General features: G+C 38.1%; 1 protein-coding gene across 15 annotated transcripts in view; it reads left to right on the top strand.

Annotated features, from left to right (window-relative positions):
• The window catches only part of LOC122696903 (muscular LMNA interacting protein), a 286,820-nt gene that overhangs the window by 167,401 nt on the left and 100,426 nt on the right, over positions 1-18,993 (top strand). For 14 of the 15 annotated variants that reach the window (XM_043907075.1, XM_043907063.1, XM_043907077.1 and 11 more), the window contains one exon: positions 12,700-12,771. The exons of the other annotated variant lie outside the window; for it this stretch is intronic. In XM_043907075.1, the coding sequence (XP_043763010.1) occupies positions 12,700-12,771 (72 nt within the window). The remainder of the gene's footprint in view (positions 1-12,699; positions 12,772-18,993) is intronic. 15 annotated transcript variants of the gene reach the window in all.

Below are 18,993 nucleotides of genomic sequence, written 5' to 3'. Positions count from 1 at the left end.
TCAGGTGGTCAAAATATTGGAGTTTCAGCTTCAACATCAGTCCTTCCAACGAATACCCAGGACTAATTTCCTTTAGGATGGACTGGTTGGATCTCCTTGCAGTCCAAGGGACTCTCAAGAGTCTTCTCCAACACCACAGTTCAAAAGCATCAATTCTTCTGTGCTCAGGTTCTTCACAGTCCAACTCTCACATCCATACCTGACCACTGGAAAAACTATAGCCTTGACTAGATGGACCTTTGTCGACAAAGTCTCTGCTTTTTAATATGCTGTCTAGGTTGGTCATAACTTTCCTTCCAAGGAGTAAGCGTCTTTTTATTTCATGGCTACAGTCACCATCTGCAGTGAATTTGGAGCCCAGAAAAATATAGTCAGCCACTGTTTCTATTGTTTCCCCATGTATTTGCCATGAAGTGATGGGACCATGTGCCATGATCTTAGTTTTCTGAATGTTGAGCTTTAAGCCAACTTTTTCACTCTCCTCTTTCACTTTCATCAAGAGGCTTTTTAGTTCCTCTTCACACTCTGCCATAAGGGTGGTGTCATCTGTATATCTGAGGTTATTGATATTTCTCCTGGCAATCTTGATTCCAGCTTGTGTTCCTCCAGCCCAGCGTTTCTCATGATGTACTCTGCATATAAGTTAAATAAACAGGGTGACAATATACAGCCTTGACGTATTCCTTTTCTTATTTGGAACCAGTTCTAACTGTTGCTTCCTGACCTGCGTACAGGTTTCTCAAGAGGCAGATCCGATGGCCTGATATTCCCATCTCTTTCAGAATTTTCCACAGTTGATTGTGATCCACACAGTCAAAGGCTTTGGCATAGTCAAAACCATCTATGATTTTCTGGAACTCTCTTGCTTTTTTGATGATCTGGAGGATGTTGGCAATTTGATCTCTGGTTCCTCTGACTTTTCTAAAACCATCTTGAACATCTGGAAGTTTATGGTTCACGTATTGCTGAAACATGACTTGGAGAATTTTGAGCTTTACTGTACTAGCGTGTGAGATGAGTGCAATTGTGTTGCAGTTGAGCATTCTTTGGCATTGCCTTTCTTTGGGATTGAAATGAAAACTGACCTTTTCCAGTCCTGTGGCCACTGCTGAGTTTTCCAAATTTGCTGGCATATTGAGTGCAGCACTTTCACAGCATCATCTTTCAGGATTTGAAATAGCTCAACTGGAATTCCATCACCTCTACTAACTTTGTTCATAGTGATACTTCCTAAGGCCCACTTGAATTCACATTCCAGGATGTCTGGCTCTAGGTGAGTGATCACACCATCATGATTATCTGGGTTGCGAAGATCTTTTTTGTATAGTTCTTCTGTGTATTCTTGCCACCTCTTCTTAATATCTTCTGTTTTGTTATGTCCACACCATTTCTGTCCTTTAATGAGCCCATCTTTGCATGAAATGTTCCCTTGATATCTCTAATTTTCTTTTAAGAGATCTCTAGTCTTTCCTATTCTATTGTTTTCCTCTATTTCTTTGCACTGATCACTAAGGAAGGCTTTCCTATCTCTCCTTGCTATTCTTTGGAACTCTGCATTCAAATGGGTATATCTTTCCTTTTCTCCTTTGCTTTTTGCGTCTCTTATTTTCACAGCTATTTGTAAGACCTCCTCAGACAGCCATTTTGCTTTTTTGCATTTCTTTTTCTTGGGGATGTTCTTGATCCCTGTCTCCTGTACAGTGTCACGGACCTCCATCCATAGTTCATCAGGCACTCTGTCTATCAGATCTAGTCCGTTAAATCTATTTCTCACTTCCACTGTATAATCATAAGGGATTTGATTTAGGTCATACCTGAATGGTCTAGTGTTTTTCCCCATTTTCTTCAATTTAAGTCTGAATTTGGCAATAAGGAGTTCATGATCTGTGCCACAGTCAGTTCCCAGTCTTGTTTTTGCTGACTGTATAGAGGTTCTCCGTCTTTGGTTGCAAAGAATATAATCAATCTGATTTTGGTATTGACTGTGTGGTGATGTCCATGTGTAGAGTCATATCTTGTGTTGTTGGAAGAGGGTGTTTGCTATGCCCAGTGCGTTCTCTTGGAAAAACTCTATTAGCCTTTGCCCTGCTTCATTCTGTATCCAAAGCCAAATTTGCCTGTTATTCCAGATATCTCTTGACTTCCTACTTTTGCATTCCAGTCCCATATAATGAAAAGGACATCTTTTTTTGGGTGTTAGTTCTAAAAGGTCTTGTAGGTCTTCATAGAACCGTTCAGCTTCAGGTTCTTCAGTGTTACTGGTTGGGGCATAGACTTGGATTACCATGATATTGAATGGTTTGCCTTGGAAACGAACAGAGATCATTCTGTTGTTTTTGAGATTGCATCCAAGTACTGCATTTCGGACTCTTTACTGTATTAAATCTTTGATGTTTAATTTGAGTAAGTCAGGGAACCACTGGGGTGTCTTATTTTTTAAATTTATTTAATCTTTATTGGAGTGTCGTTGCTTTACAATGTGTGTTAGCTTCTCCTGTACCGCGGAGTGAATCAGCTACACATGTTCATACTGCTGTTGTTGTTGGGTCACTCAGTGAAGTCTGACTCTTTACAGCCCCGTGGACTATAGCCCGCACAAGGGCCCTCTGTCCATGGGATTTCCCAGGCAAGAATGCTGGAGTGGGTTATCATTTTCTTCTCCAGGGGATCTTCCTGACTCAGGGACAGAACCAACGTCTTCTGCGTTGCGGGCAGACTCTTTACCACTGAGCCGCCTGGGAAGTCGCACATACACATACATCCCCTCGTTTGTTGATTTCCTTCCCATTTAGGTCACCACATGGCACTGAGTTGAGTTCCTTGTGTGATACAGTAGGTTCTCATCAGTTAGTTTTGTATCTTATATACACCTATCGATGGTGTATATATGTGAATCCCAATCTCCCAATTCATCCCACTTCCCTTCCCCACTTGGTATCCATATATTTGTTTTCTATGTCCAAGTCTGTATTTCTGCTTTGCAAATAAGATCATCTGCACCATTTTTCTAGATTCCACATATGCATTTTAATATAAAGTATTTGTTTTTCTCTTTGTGACTTATTTCACTCTGTATGCCAGTCTCTATAAGTCCATCCACGTCTCTACAAATGACCCACTTTCATTCATCTCACATAATTTAATCTATCTTGCTGCTTTGCTGTGACCATTAGAGGGTTAGAGGGATAATAGGAGACCTTAGGAAGCTATTGCAACCACCTGGGGGTGGGGGAGTGATGGATGATGGTGTCTCTGGTGGCAGTGAAGGAGAAGATAGTATTTCTGGGTATATTTTGTAGGTAGATTAGCAAACATTCAGCCATCATCAAAGCCAGCTGTATGTAAAATGTCATTAAAATAGCTGATGCTAGACATGTGTATCTTTTTGTTTACTTTTTCTGCTTTTCTCCCACTGTCTTCTCCTCCACATCCTCCACCTTGGCACCTTTCTGGGGATTCTAGATTTTCACAATTGTCACATCCCTGCCATCTCAGAACTAACCAATTCTGTATCCCATTCTTTTGCTTCTCTTCAGCTAGCTTTTCCGAACTTGTCTTAGGAAGGATTCACACTCAAGTGACAGTGGTTGACCAAAGCCCTATTTTTTTTAATCCTCAGGGAGTTATACATTTTTACTAAGGGATGATTGTGCAGTTTAACTCAAAGAAGAGACTTTTCTAAGTCGTGAACAGCAGATGAGGAATTAAAATTTTGTTTTTTTTATACTTTCTGAATCTTACTGTAATTTTTAATTAACTACTTCAATTTAACTCAACAAATATTTGCTGAACATTTGTTCTTTTCCAGGTTGGTACTAGGTGTTGGAAATAATATAAAATCTCTCCTCTAAATGACCTATGAGGCTAATAAGGATGGCAGAATCTTGTAATGCAATGAAATAAATGCTATACATTTGATAGAAACACAAAAAAATAAATCGGCTGTGGAGAAGGAACCTGGGAAGAGCTGTTCAGGGAACTTCTCCTGGTAGCTTGCACCTTCTCTGCCTGGCCGTTGTCTACAGCCAGCCTGCTACGCCCACACCACTTCGGTTACCAGGCTCAGTGTGGACCTTGCGTTCTGCCAGTAACTCAGATGTAAGGGACATGTCTGGGCAGCCTCCTTCCGTGAATTGGATCAGGGCTTGGCTTGAGCTTTCGTCTCAGGGAGACTCTAACTAGGGCAGTGTAAACATGGTCCCTGAGGAGCAGGAAGTGGACATTTGGAGTGATGCTCTCAGCCATGTGATGCATGCATACAGAGAAGCTGAATGTACTGAAAGTGTAGCCATGAGTTCACATCCCTGATTCTCAAGGCAAGTGGTACAGTTTGTTTTGAGGTCACATAGCTCTTTATTACTAGAGCCTGTGTTGAATTTAATGTGTCAGTGATGGGGGGTGGGGGCTTTCCTGGTGGCTCAGACAGTAAAGAATCTGCCTACAATGCAGGAGACCTGGGTTCAATCCCTGGGTCAAGAACATCCACTGGAGAAGGGAATGGCTACCCACTCCAGTATTCTAGCCTGGGAAAGCTCATGGACAGAAGAGCCTGGGGGGCTACAGTCCATAGGGTTCACAGAGTTGGGCACAGCTGAGTGACTAACACTTTTACCTGGGCTTCCCAGGTGGCGCTAGTGGTAAAGAACCTGCCTGCTAATGCAGGAGATGTAAGAGACACAGGTTTGATCTCTGGGTTGGGAAGATTCCTTGGAGGAGGGCATGGCAATCCACTCCAGTATTCTTGCCTGGAGAATCCCATGGACACAAGAGCCTGGCAGGCTACGATCCATAGGGTCGCACAAACTCAGACACAACTGAAGTGATTTAGCATGCATACACACACACACAATGAAGGGGTGATGGTGGCAATAGTGGTGGGAAATATTTTCTGAAGGGGAAGGGTGTTCTTGCTTTCCTCATCTTCATACCCAGGATTTATGTTGCAATATCTAGCATTGCCTATAAATAGAATTAGCTCTGATAAACTTGCATACAAAATACCAGTTCTTTTTTTAAACTTAAATTTTGCCCTGCACCTGTCATGTAGTAGATATTTAAGAAATATTTATTGAATGATGGCTGAAAGCATAGATTGCAAATTAAAGAGATACAATAGTTATCATTGAATTTTTTGCTGGATTCAAAGTCAGCCTCATTGCTTCTACCTTGTATGATTTGTTAATGGTGATTCCAGTCTTTAATATTACAGCCTATTATTATTATTTGAGTTATAATTATAGTGACTGGAGTGATTTGTAATTTTAAACCAAAGAAGAGAAGTCAATATATTTGATTTAATACCTGGAAGCCTTGAAATGCTGAAGAATAAATATGTTCCAAATTAGAATATTGTTAAGAAAACACAGAGGAAATATAGTGGACATAAAAGGCATCTCTTATGGCAATAAGAGTCAGTGATGCTATCTAGCCATCTCATCTGTTGCTGCCCCCTTCTCCTTTTGCCTTTGGTTTTTCCCAGCATCAGGGTCTTTTTAAAAGTGTTGGCTCTTCTCAACAGGTAGCCAAAGTATTGGAGCTTCAACTTCAGCATCAGTCCTTACAATGAATATTCAAGACTTATTTACTTTAGGATTGACTGGTTTGATTTCCTTGGGGCCCAAGGGACAATCAAGACTCCTCCAGCACCACAGGTCAAAAGCTTCAATTCTTCTGTGCTCAGCCTTCTTTATGGTCCAACTCTCACAATCTGTACATGACTACTAGAAAAACCATAGCTTTGACTGTATGCACCTTTGTTGGCAAAATGATGTCTTTGCTTTTTAATATGCTATTTAGGTTTGTCATACCTTTTCTTCCAAGGAGCAAGCGTCTTTTAATTTCATAGCTGCACTTAGCATCTGCAGTGATTTTTGGGTCCAAGAAAATAAAATTTGTCACTGTTTCCACCTTTTCCCCATATATTTGCCATGAAGTGATTGGACCAGATGCCATTAGTTTTCTTAATGTTGAGATTCAAGCCAGCTTTTTCACTCTCCTCTTTCACCCTCATTAAGAGGCTCTTTCGTTTCTCTTCACTTTCTGCCATTCAGTTCAGTTCGGTCCAGTTGCTTAGTCATGTGAGATTCTTTGCAACCCCATGGACTGCAGCACGCCAGGCTTTCCTATGTATCATCAACTCCCAGAGCTTGCTCAAACTCACGTCCATTGAGTCAGTGATGCCAACCAACCATCTCATCCTCTGTTGTCCCCTTATTCTCCCACCTTCAATCTTTCCTAGCCTCAGAGTCTTTTCCAATGAGTCAATTCTTCGCATCAGGTGGTCAAAGTACTGGAGTTTCAGCTTCAGCATCAGTCCTTCCAATGAATATTCAGGACTGATCTCCTTTAGGATGAACTGATTGGATCTCCTTGCAATCCAAGAGACTCTCAAGAGTCTTCTCCAACACCACAGTTCAAAAGCATCAGTTCTTCAGCCCTCAGCTTTTTTTATAGTCCAACTCTCATATCCATACATGACTACTGGAAAAACCATAGCTTTGACTAGATGGACCTTTGTTGGCAGAGTAATGTCTCTGCTTTTTAATATGCTGTCTAGCTTGGTCACAGCTTTTCTTCCAAGGAACAAGCATCTTTTAATTTCATGGCTTCAGTCACCATTTGCAGTGATTTTGGAACCCAAGAAAATAAAGTCTGTCATTGTTTCCACTGTTTCCCCATCTATTTGCCTTGAAGTGGTGGGACTGGATGCCATGATCTTAGTTTTCTGAATGTTGAGTTTTAAGCCAGCTTTTCCACTTTCCTCTGTCACTTTCATCAACAGGCTCTATAGATCCTCTTCACTTTCTGGCATAAGGGTGGTGTCATCTGTGTATCTGAGGTTATTGATATTTCTCCCAGAAATCTTGATTCCACCCTGTGCTTCATCCAGGCTGGCATTTCGTATGATATACTCTGCATAAAAGTTAAATAAGCAGGGTGACAATATACAGCCTTGACATTTCCCAATTTGGAACCAATGTGTTGTTCCATGTCCAGTTCTAACTGTTGCTTCTTGACCTACATACAGGTTTCTCAGGAGGCAGGTAAGGTGGTCTAGTGTTCCCATCTCTTTAAGAATTTTCCACAGTTTTTTGTGATCTACACAGTTAAAGGCTTTGGTGTAATCAGTAAAGCAGAAATAGACGTTTTTCTGGAACTCTCTTGCTTTTTCAATGATCCAGTGGATGTTGGCAATTTGATCTCTGGTTCCTCTGCCTTTTCTAAAACCAGCTTGAACATCTGGAAGTTCACGGTTCACATACTGTTGAGGCCTGGCTTGGAGAATTTTGAGCTTACTTTTCTAGCATGTGAGATGAGTGCAATTGTGTGGTAGTTTGAGCATTTTTTCGCATTGCCTTTCTTTAGGATTGGAATGAAAAGTGACCTTTTCCAGTCCTGTAACCACTGCTGAGTTTTCAAATTTGCTTGCATATTGAGTGCAGCACTTTTGCACCATCATCTTTTAGGAATTAAAATAGTTCAACTGGAATTCCATCACCTCCACTAGTTTTGTTTGTGGTGATGCTTCCTAAGGCCCACTTGACTTCTCATTCCAGGATGTCTGGCTGTAGGTGAGTGATCACACCATCGTGGTGTGATCTGGGTGATGAAGATCTTTTTTTTATAGTTCTTCTATGTATTCTTGCCACCTCTTCTTTATATCTTCTGCTTGTCTGATCCATACCATTTCTGTCCTTTATTGAGCCCATCTTTGCATGAAATGTTCCCTTAGTATTTCTAATTTTCTTGAAGAAATCTCTAGTTTTTACCATTCTATTGTTTCCCTCTATTTCTTTGCATTGATTGCCGAGGAAGCCTTTCTTGTCTCTCCTTGCTATTCTTTGGAAGTCTGCATTCGAATGGGTCTATCTTTCCTTTTCTCCTTTGCCTCTAGCTTCTGTTTTTCTGAGCTATTTGTAAGTCCTCCTCAGACAACCATTTTGCCCTTTTGCATTTCTGCCATAAGGGTGGGGTCATCTGCATGTCTGAGGTTATTAATATTTCTCCAGGCAATCTTGACTCCAGCTTGTGAGTCATTCAGCCCAGCATTTGGCTTGATGTACTCTGCATATAAGTTAAATAAACAGGGTGACAATATACAGCCTTGACGTCCTGCTTTCCCGATTTGAAACAGTCCATTGTTCCATGTCTGGTTCTAACTGTTGCTTCTTGACCTGCATACAGATTTCTCAGGAGACAGGTCAGGTGGTCTGGTATTCCCATCTCTTGAAGACTTTTCCCAGTTTGCTGTGATCTGCAGAGTCACAGGCTTTAGTGTAGTCACTGAAGCAGAAGCAGGTGTTTTTCTGGAGTGCCCTTGATTCTAATATGTTGATATTCAGTCTTGGTCTTTCCTACTTGACCGTGCTCACTTTGCCTTCATCCGTGATGGGAACATGTATCTTAGAGATGCACAAGGCTCCAGATACAGGAAGTACGAGAAAGGACATCTGGTTGCTGTAAAGAAGTTCAATCTCCTGGTCTAGAAAAACTGTATCACAAAAAAAGAAAGATGAAATTTCTACTTCTATTGCAAAACTATTGTAAATTATGGAAAAGAAGAGATTTACCAGAAAAAAGAAGCAAGCAATTTTTTTCACACAAAATTTCAACGTTAATTCTGAAAATTATAGCAACTTCTTAGTTTGTGAATGTTTACAAAAACAACTATAACTGGAGGTCAGAGATTTTCTTAAAGCAATAGACATTTGTTGAATGCCTTCCAGGTTCCAGGTTTTGTGATGTCTCTCATGATATCATGAACAAGGAAAGATACCTTCCTTTTTTCCTATCTTCCACTAGACCTATTAGAGATCTAGTGATGTATTCCTGTGAATTCCCACTTGTTCTGAATGCTTAATCCAAAGCATCCTTGAGATCATTCTCTATCTCATCATCTTACTTTAATTTTCTGAATATTATTTATCTTTCTAGGACTTTTCTTTATTACTTGTTTATTGTTTGTTTGTTTCAGTTCAATGAGATATCAACTCTAGAGAGTAAAGTCTTGTGAGTTTTGTTTACTGCTGAATCTCTAATATTTAGAACAATGCACATGAAAAAGTAGATACTCAATAATAATTTGTTGAATGACTCCGTTAGTTGGACTGCTGTATCCAAGTAAATTTACAAGATGGATTGATGCCCACCAGGTTGGCAGAATCCAGTAGGCAAGAGCTTTCTATCCTTAATTTGTGACTTGAATGAAGATAAAAATGGTTCATGAAATAACATAAAATTATCTTTACAGTTTACAATGACAACCAAATATAAACCAAATGTTAAAAAGAGATGAAAGAGTAATATTCCATTGTGTCTATGTACCACAATTTTCTTATCCATTCATGTGCCGATGGACATCTAGGTTCCTTCCATGTCCTGGCTATTGTAAATATTGCTGCAATGAACACTGGGGTACATGTGTCTCTTTCAGTTCTGGTTTCCTCTGTGTGTATGCCCAGCAGTAGAATTGCTGGGTCGTATGGCAGTTCTATTTCCAGTTTTTTAAGGAATCTCCACACTGTTCTCCATGGGGGTGGGGAGTGACTTGGGGGGGGTTCTGGATGAGGGGACACCTGTACACCCGTGGCTGACTCATGTCGATGTATGGCAAAACCACCACAATACTGTAAAGTAATTAGCCACCAATTAAAATAAATTGATTTAAAAAAAGAGATGAAAGAATTAGGAATTTTAAGTCATGGTGCTCCAATAATATAAAATGACTTCAATGTCACTCACTTCTGTATTCTAAACATACCACAGAAACTAAGGAGACCATTCCTATGATTATTATCTTCACTGTATTAATCGAGTTTATTGTCAATATCATGTAAATGATGATGATATTCTACCTTGTGTTAAAAATACATCTAGTTAAACATATTTTTTTAAAATTTACATATAGTAGTGTGTATATGTTAATCCCACACTCCTTATTTATCCTTCCCCGCACCTTTCTCCTTTGGTAAACATAAATTTGTTTTCAAATTCTGTCAGTCTGCATCTGTTTTTTAATAAGATCATTTGTATCATTTTTAAAATACAACACTGTAAATCAAGTTTACTCTAATATAAAATCAAAATTAAATTTAAAAAGTGTTAAAGGAATATTGACAGGAGGAAATGATAGTGGAGTTCTTCAGTTGAGGATCAGTAAGGAAGGGGTTGATAGAAACAGCCGCATAACCATCACACAGAAGAGAGTTCTTAGTCAAACAGGGAAAAAGAGGACCAATGTCCTCTAGGAGTAAGTTAGCAGAAGCATATTTCATCTCAGTATAAAGGAGAATTTTGTACTAATTCTAACAGAACTGAACATGCTACCTTGGGAGGTATGGCTGAACAAGGGATCAGAGAGATTCCTGCTTTGGCTGGGGGGGTTGAACCAAAGTGCCTTCAATTTCATTTCTGATTCTAAGATTATATGGCATTACATGTATAATAGCAAGATATTGCTCTGACCAAGCTTTTCAGCTATACTCTTTAGTGCAGCTGAGGATAGGAGAGAGCAAAGGTTATAAATGATTATGCACCCTGAAAGATGAGGTGAGGTCCTATGGTAGATGAATCATGGCTGTTGACCTGGAGCGCCCATGTCCAAATCCCAGCGATGATTTAGTAGCTGTGACCTTAGATACGTTCTTTCTTAGTGTCTCTCTGCTTTGAAGTGAAAGTGAAAGTCTCTCAGTCATGTCGACTCTTTGTGACCCCATGGACTATACAGTCCATAGAATTCTCCAGGCCAGAATACTGGGGTGGGTAGCCTATCCCTTCTCCAGAGGATCTTGATGACCCAGGAATAGAACCGGGATCTCCTGCATTGCAGTCGGATTCTTTACCAACTGAGCTATTAGGGAAGCCTTTTAGTTCCCATATATAAAGTGAATGTAATATAATATCTATGTCATAGGTTTGTTTTGATAACTCAGGGAGATAATACACAGTAAGCTTTTAGAGAGTACCTGGCTTGTAGTGATTGTTAGTTATTATTGCAACTATTGTTGCAATTAAATATCCACAAAACCACTGTGGAGTATTAATAACATTTTTTCTGCATTATTTATCTGTTTAGATATTCCTTGGGAGAAGATATCTTATTGAGAAATATGGGCCTGGTGGACCTGAATTCCAAATCTTTTAGATTTTATATGGGCTGTGGTCTTAGATGATGAGTCATCTGAACTCACCACATAGCCTTTGCTTAATGACTGTTTAGTTATAGGGATTCTGCAAAATTAAATGAGGCAATGCATGTTGTTTGCCTAGTTATAGATGTCAGCTCTTATTCTCCATGCTGAGATGGCATTTTGCTTCAATCCTTAATCTAAATACGTTATTTTCTGGAGACTGTAGCAGTGCAGTAAGTCCCCTACATATGAACCTTCAGGTTTCAACCTTTCAAAGATGTGAGCGTTCATGCCAGCCCCTATATCCCAGCTTTTGTACTGTACTACTGAACCGTTCAAGGTACTGTACTGTAAATTTGAAAATGTTTCACTTTTTGTGTTTATTCTTTATGTACATTTTATTTGTATGAAAAGCATTACAAGCCTATTATAGTACAGTACTATATAGCCAAATGTGTTAGTTGAGTACCTAGGCTAACTTTGTTGGACTTACAAACAAATTGAACTTAACAATGCACTCTTGGAACGGAACTTGTTCGTATGTAGGGGGCTTACAGTACCAGGTCAACAGAGAGCCTTGGGGCTTGAAGGGGCTGAAACATTGCTTCTTCTGGCCCTGGCATTTTTTAATTTTACTTGATTACTGTCTTCTTCTGTAGATCCTTTGGTTTGCTTGCAGGGGATGAAGACAGCCTGGCGCTGTGTGCCAGTTTCCTACAGCTTTGGGGCCGGTGGGGAAGCTGCCTGAGACAGAAACTTTTGAAGTGAGAGGAGCCTTGAACTTGGCACCCAGAGCAATGTCAACCCTGGGATTTTGATTATGTCTGTGACCCTGATTTCTACAGTTTCCTCATGCTCGACCCCAAATACTCTACAAAACTGAATTAGATTACACCAACTTTTACTTAAAAGTTGAAATATTTTCTTTTGATTCTTTGATATCACTGTATTGGAAAGTGCAGGAGAGGGTGATGAAGTTTAAAAAATGAATTTAAGACCAAGAGCATGGCCTTCTAGTTTTCCTGTTATGGAGTTAAATTGCTATCACATCTATTCAAAATACTATTTTTTAAAAATCATTGCTGAATTTTATGTGTTCTGATCACTTTTTTTATAAATGATGCAAGAGAATGTATTGAGTTCAATTAAACTTATTGCAATAATATTTGTTAATTGTAGCACCATAATAAAGATCCACATTCCTTTGAGAATCAAGCAAAAATACCCCAAATATTTATATAATATTATTCCTGTCAGGGCATACTGCCAATGAGAAATTTACATATAACTGTGTAAAAAAGAATGTTTTTAAACTCTGAAATGATATAGCATATAATTGCCTATAATCCCTAGGCTGATGTTTTACTGTGATATTTCTTTGCTTCTCATTCTAATAAAACATTAACATGAAGAGCTGATTTTTTCTGCCAAAAGCAAGTTGTTGAAGCATAATCATTGTTTCCTTCATTTGATAATGTGTCGTTTAACTTGGTAGAACTGGTCTAAAATTATGTCACATTCTTTCCCCTTTTCAACCCCATTCTTACTTTCTGGTTACCCCCCATTCTAGCAATACAAGACCAAGTCCAGCTACAAGGCTTTTGCAGCAATCCCAACAAACACATTGCTTTTGGAACAGAAGGTCAGTGTTGGTTCAAAAGCAGAGTACATTTTGGTGATGTTTTCTAAGATTGCTCATGTTTTTTAGAAAATTTCTGTTTTCAAGTTTTGCATTTACCAAAATAAAATGCTGCTTTTAGTTTAGGATGACATGGTGAAAGCATGTTGGTGAGTAGAATTGGAGACATCATTAATTTATCAGTAGAGTCTGGGTAGGAGCTATCAGGCAGCTCTGGGAAACTTGATTACATCGTGTAACTCTGAGTATATCCCTGTCCTTTGGAATTTTAAATAATTGTTAATATTTAAGTGCTTCCAGGATGGTGGTCCTGTGATGATTAAGACTTCACTTTCCAATGCAGGAAGTGTGGGTTCAATGCCTGGTTGGGAGCTGAGATCCCACATACCTCGCAGGCAAAAACCAAGGCATAAACCAGAAGCAGGGTTATACAAATTCAATAAAGACTTTAAAAATAAAGTCCACATAGAAAATCTTAAAAAAAAAAATTTAAGGGTGTCCACTTCTGTTCACAGTGGTCAGTCAGCAGAGTGGAGGTAAAGTGGGGTTACCTCTGGGCAACTGGCCGCCTCTCAAACTGGGTGATTCATAGGTGGCTCAGATGGTAAAAATCTGCCTGCAATGCAGGACACACAGGAAATGTAGTTTCAGTCCCTGGGTTGGGAAGATGCCCTGGAGGAAGGCATGGCAACTCACTCCAGTATTCTTGCCTGGAGAATTCCATGGGCAGAGTAGCCTAGTGGGCTACAGTCCATGGGGCCAAAGAGAGTTGGACATGACTGAGCGACTAACGCTTTGACTTTAACACATTATGTGGCTTCCACAGGGTGGAAATACATTAGCCAAGCACCTAACTTAACCTCTTAAATCCGATCAGGGTCTGAACATCTTTATCCACCTCACTGATCTGACCTCCATGAATGAGATAGAAGGTGGAAATCCTTTCCAGTGACCCAGCTGCTTTCACATGGCTCCAGGGCATTTTTGATTTGCTATTAAGAGTCATTAACTATAAAATTACAGGATTCTGCTTCAGTGGGTAAATTAACTTAAAGCCTCTTGTTTCACAAGTCCATTACAAAGGTTCTAATGAAGTCCCAGTGGAAGAAATGAATGAAATCAATTACCAAGTTTATGACATGATATAGTCCCTATGTTATTTTTATGCTATTTATTTAGGCAATATATCTTTGACTGCATGAAGCCCATTTTTTGTGTGTGCAATTATAGTGTTTCAAACAATATTATTATTTGTCAGATGTTAGTGTTTGCAACCAGGTGGTATTTTGACCACTGGTTTTTTAAACTACATGCTAAAATATATATTTTAGCATGATCTGGAGAGTAAAACTGTATATTCTCATATTCTGTATATTCCTTTGTCTAAAAAGTAGGAATTGTTAGTGGGGAATGCTAAGAGGTGTATAAGTGAACTTTAGATGACAGTATCTCTTACATTGTGTATCTCTGATAACAAACTATTATCCAACTGTGGCCCAGAGTATGCTCTGTATATCTGAATCCTTTGAACTGGGGTGGGAGTTACTTAGTTGCAGGGAGATGGGTAGCTTTTTCCTCTAGCTTCTTTTCTGAATTTTGACCTTTTATGGTTTATTGAAGGATAACATAGGGGAATTCCCTGGTGGTCTAGTGGTTAAGACTCTGAGCTTCCACTGCAGGGGACATGGGTTCAGTTCTTGGGCTCGGGAACTAATATCCTGCATGCTGCATGGTCCCCCTGCCCCAACTCCCATAAAAGGGAGATTTTCAATATCAGGAGATTTCTGGAGGCTTGAGGAAGTGACACCATCACCATGTCACCAGATGCCCCTTATCCTATATCTAGAGTTATTATGTGGAGTCGTAGTAGAAGTGTTCCCTCATCATAGACCCTCTGCCCATTTAGATGGATGTTTCCAAAATCTGCTCCCAAGGGCCTGCCTTCACAGAAGTGAGAGAAGCTCTTCCCTCACCAGCAGTGAAGACTTCCTGGTTTCAGAATCTCTGTCTTTTTCAGTTCAATGGATTTTAAAGATTATACTTTATTAGTCAGTCATAAAAGTGAAGAATGATTAGCTTAATTTTGAATTTCATCAAAACCCATTTCATAAACATCTTTGGTGGTATTGGTTTTCACTGAACCTAATGCAAGTTCATAAAGGAGAGGGTTTGTGTTTTTAATTTCAAATAAAACATACTCTTCAGTAAAATTACCATTTTTATTTTTAGTACAACAGCATCTGTAAATATCATGATATCTAATTTAAAATATCTAATGCATTTATTCACTAGGGATTAGCCTGACTGAGCACACAATATATTTATCTAGTGTGGATAATTGTCTCTTGGCTAAGATATTGTTTTTGGACCACAAATACTTGAATTGCTTCAGGGTCACAGGATATAATATGATGCTTGTTTTTCTTTAGAGCCTTTTATAATTCCATTTTTTTTTTTCTGACTTTCCTATGTTATGTACTCTTCAATGAGAAACTTTACTTTTAAGAATTTTTAAATCACAAAAACATTATCCCAAGATTTTATGAGAGTTTATTTCTATTTTCAGTCATATTTCTTGAATGATACTGCGTTGTTTCATTCATGGTTGTAGTTTAAAAAAAATAAATCTGGTTTATACAATAGAACTCATCCTATGCCATCAAAATCAAAGGGACTTATTTCTGAATCGAGTGGGTAAATTAGGGCTATTATAATAAGAGGCTCATCTATTTGGAGAAGAATTAATAGTTTGGAATATGTTGAATCCCGGAAACTTTTTGGAGATCCCTTTAATGTCATCCGGAACACTGCAATGAAGAAGGGTGATGCCACAGTGTCATTACAGTATTCTGTTAGGGTCCATGCTGGGGACCGCCTTGAAGATGCAATGAACCCATTTACTTCATCTTAAGATAGTTCAGCAATTCTCCCCCAGTCAGATTTTTTATACCATATTTTCTTTTATAACATATAGTATAATTAATGAGGAACCAGAATCACTTAAAAAGATAATACTATTTTTTAAAGCAAACTTTTCTCCAAATTGAAATATAGGCATCCCTTCTGATTAGACATTAAGCTCTCATTGAATCCCCCAACTGGTTTCAGCTTTAATCACCCCTTGATGAAGCCCATAATTGTCAAAAGAGTACATTTTGTTGACAAGGGATATAAAGTATCTGGTACTTCTGTTCTATAATTTATTGTCCACATCAAACTTAAATTTATAGCTTATTCCATTTCCTATCATTTCCCCTCCATGAATGTTTAGGAGGGAAGCATTTTTAGCTTAAGCCTTAACTAAGGCTTTACAGGAAAAGATGAATGTCAGGCTTCATATTTTAATGTGTTGGCATTGAGGTCTTTGACTTAATCTCCTGCCAATAATCATCTTCTCCAAGACTGAGATGAGGATGTAATACAAGTGATTATAAAGCAGGAACAAAATAATTAGATGAACTTGCATTCATGACTGTCCTTATTACAATATGTTCAACAATATACCAAGCTCTGTAGAGGAAATAATTTTTATATGGGCATTATTTTTTATTCACGATGTGGGTACTGCTATCCTTTCCAGAGAATGTTAAACATCTCTCTCTCATTGACTAATTTTTCTTATCATCTAAGTCCGATAGCAATAGGTAAAAAGTTTAACTTAAGGAAACACATTTACATTCTAAATACATGGATTATTATTTTTATTGTGCAATTGTTTTAAGGATAGGAAAGATAAAGGAATGTTTCCTTGTAATCATATAATATGAATATTTATTGTCTCATGGCGATTGCTATTTTTCCATGAAATAATACACTTTTTCTTTGGAAGTACTTTATCTGTTGCCTTCTTCACAAATATCTCTCAGGATAAAATGAAGGCTACAGTTACATACTAATTTTTCCAACAAATGATATTACTGTGCATTTAATTCATAGCCTGTGTGTGTTTGAAAGAATTTTAGAGTAGCTCAATGTTATAAATAGCACCTATAAACTACAGGATTCATTATTTAAATGAAGATTACAGGAAAAATCATTTTATTTCTCCTGGTGGAAGGAGAATATAAACAGCTGTTTCAAAGACAATAGGAAGAACTATGCTAAAAAAAATAGAAAAGTAAAGATTTGAGATATCTTGTCAATATAAACGTTTTGTTCTAAGTTGCCAGTTTAATTTTTTTAAAGGTGACTTGTTAAACTCCAGTCAGATTAATCATATGTCTTTGGGTGAGACTATTTTAAGATCAATGTATGTCTTAAAAATTTAACAAAATCTGGTTACTAACTTAAGCATATGGTCTAGACCAGAGTAAGTGTCTTAATTTAGGTTACTTCAAGAAGTAAATGTGTTCCCAATTTGTTTAGCAATGGAGAAGTGCCCAGGACCCAAATCTATACTAACTGGTTGCCCTTGGGCAGTTGTCTACCACTCAACTACTCTTTTAAAACACTTACTAAACCATATTTAAATATACATATTGTTTTTTTTTTTCTTTTTTCCTACTATAAACTGTGAGAAAATGCAGTAGTTTTTGTTAAGCATTCATTGAATGAATTAATTCAGTTTGCACCCGGGTAGGTCTCTAAAATTTCCAATTTTATTTCACAGGATTTTAAGCCAAATTTTTGCTCATAGGATTATAAAAATAAAGATACCTGGTGTATGGCAGTTAGGAGTCTTCCTTTGGGGTAGAATAAGTCTCATTAACTCTAAGTCCATGGAAACGATGTAAAGGGCCTTCTGTTACAGGGAAAGTAAGTTGGTTTTAGACTTGGCGCCTTTTAAAGAATACCATGACAGCCGCCGTATTGAGTCCTTTAGTGTATCAGACACTGAGATAAATGCTTTACTATCTTCACAACTCTGTAAGGATTTTGATGCTCCAGGATGTCAACTGCATTTCCAAAAGCAGCAGGGCTAGTAAGTTGCTGAAATGGACATCAAGTGGGATATGATTACCCACTGGCTTTTCCCTACTCAGCATGCAACAGTGATGTCAATTAGCTAATGAGAAATATTTAGCAAGAGATGATGGTTTTAGATAATTTTTTTATTACTTGCTAAAATATGTTTAAATATTCATTAAATTAGAGCAGCAAAAGTTTTTTTTTTTTTTTTTTTAATGAGGAACAGTTAAAGGGAATTGGAAATGGCTTAGTTCTGACAAGACTTGAGTGAATGAGGGTTTACAGACCAGCACAATTCCTTGAGTTACTGAAAGAGAGGAGGTGAATTATAGTGGAGGAGGTGCTGGCTGGAAATCAGAAACATCATTCCGATATCCTTGATTAAATGAAGAAAAAGTCCAGAGGCTTTGCCATTGGGCCTTGATTGAATGGGTTTGAAACTAGCCTAATGATTTGCCAAAAATCCATTCCTTCTGTGTGCAAGGAACAGATATTTAACCCTCCAAAGATCTTGGGATTAAAAACACCAAGTAAATTTCCTCAATTCTTGAAATTTTTAAACCAATCACATGAAAATAATCTACTGATAAATATTCTTAGATCTTTAAAGAAGCTGTACTTTTATAATGGAAACCCCTTTGGCTTACAGTGTACATTTTCCCCCTTTCTTCAGGTCTAAAAGCTATTCTCTGACTAGAGAATCAAAATGAGATTTATTTGCCTGAGAATATCTCCAGTCTTACAAATGGTTTTGTATTAATGACTGAAAATCAAGCAAATCTTTTATGGTTAGAGGATTTTTCTACCAAATTCCTGCTCAGGTTAACTAAGTATAGCAACATTTGGGTTCTGCCTGAATTGTTTTTTGGGAGGTTAATTTTATCATTATTAAAATACAGTACTTATCCATGACATTTTTGAAATCCAATCCAGTTAGAAAGTCGTGGCATCACAAAAAGTTTACCAGTCCTTTTAGATAATTTTTTGTTTGGAAACAATTTACTTTCTAATTCTACTGTTTTTGGATTTTTAGCACTTAATCCTATTTCTAAAGAGAACAGGTTCTAATCAGTCTGCTGATTTAATGTATCTTACTTAACAAGGATTGCAGTTCCATGAGAGCTGCTCCTTTTGGATGAGGAACACCTATTACAATGTATAGGCATATCTCATGAAGACTTTGATTTTCAATGGTGTTCTTGGTTCTTGGCCCTTAATTAGAAAATCATACTGAATTCAGAAACTATTTTTTTCTAAAAGTCAAGAAAAGAGACATAGTCTGGGCCCCAAAGTTGGTTGTGCAGAGCAAAATATAAC

Source organism: Cervus elaphus, chromosome 7 (assembly GCF_910594005.1).
Source record: "Cervus elaphus chromosome 7, mCerEla1.1, whole genome shotgun sequence".
NCBI classification, from domain to species: domain Eukaryota; kingdom Metazoa; phylum Chordata; class Mammalia; order Artiodactyla; family Cervidae; genus Cervus; species Cervus elaphus.
Note: the sequence above shows the minus strand (reverse complement) of the source record. Positions and strands in the feature narration are given on the sequence as shown.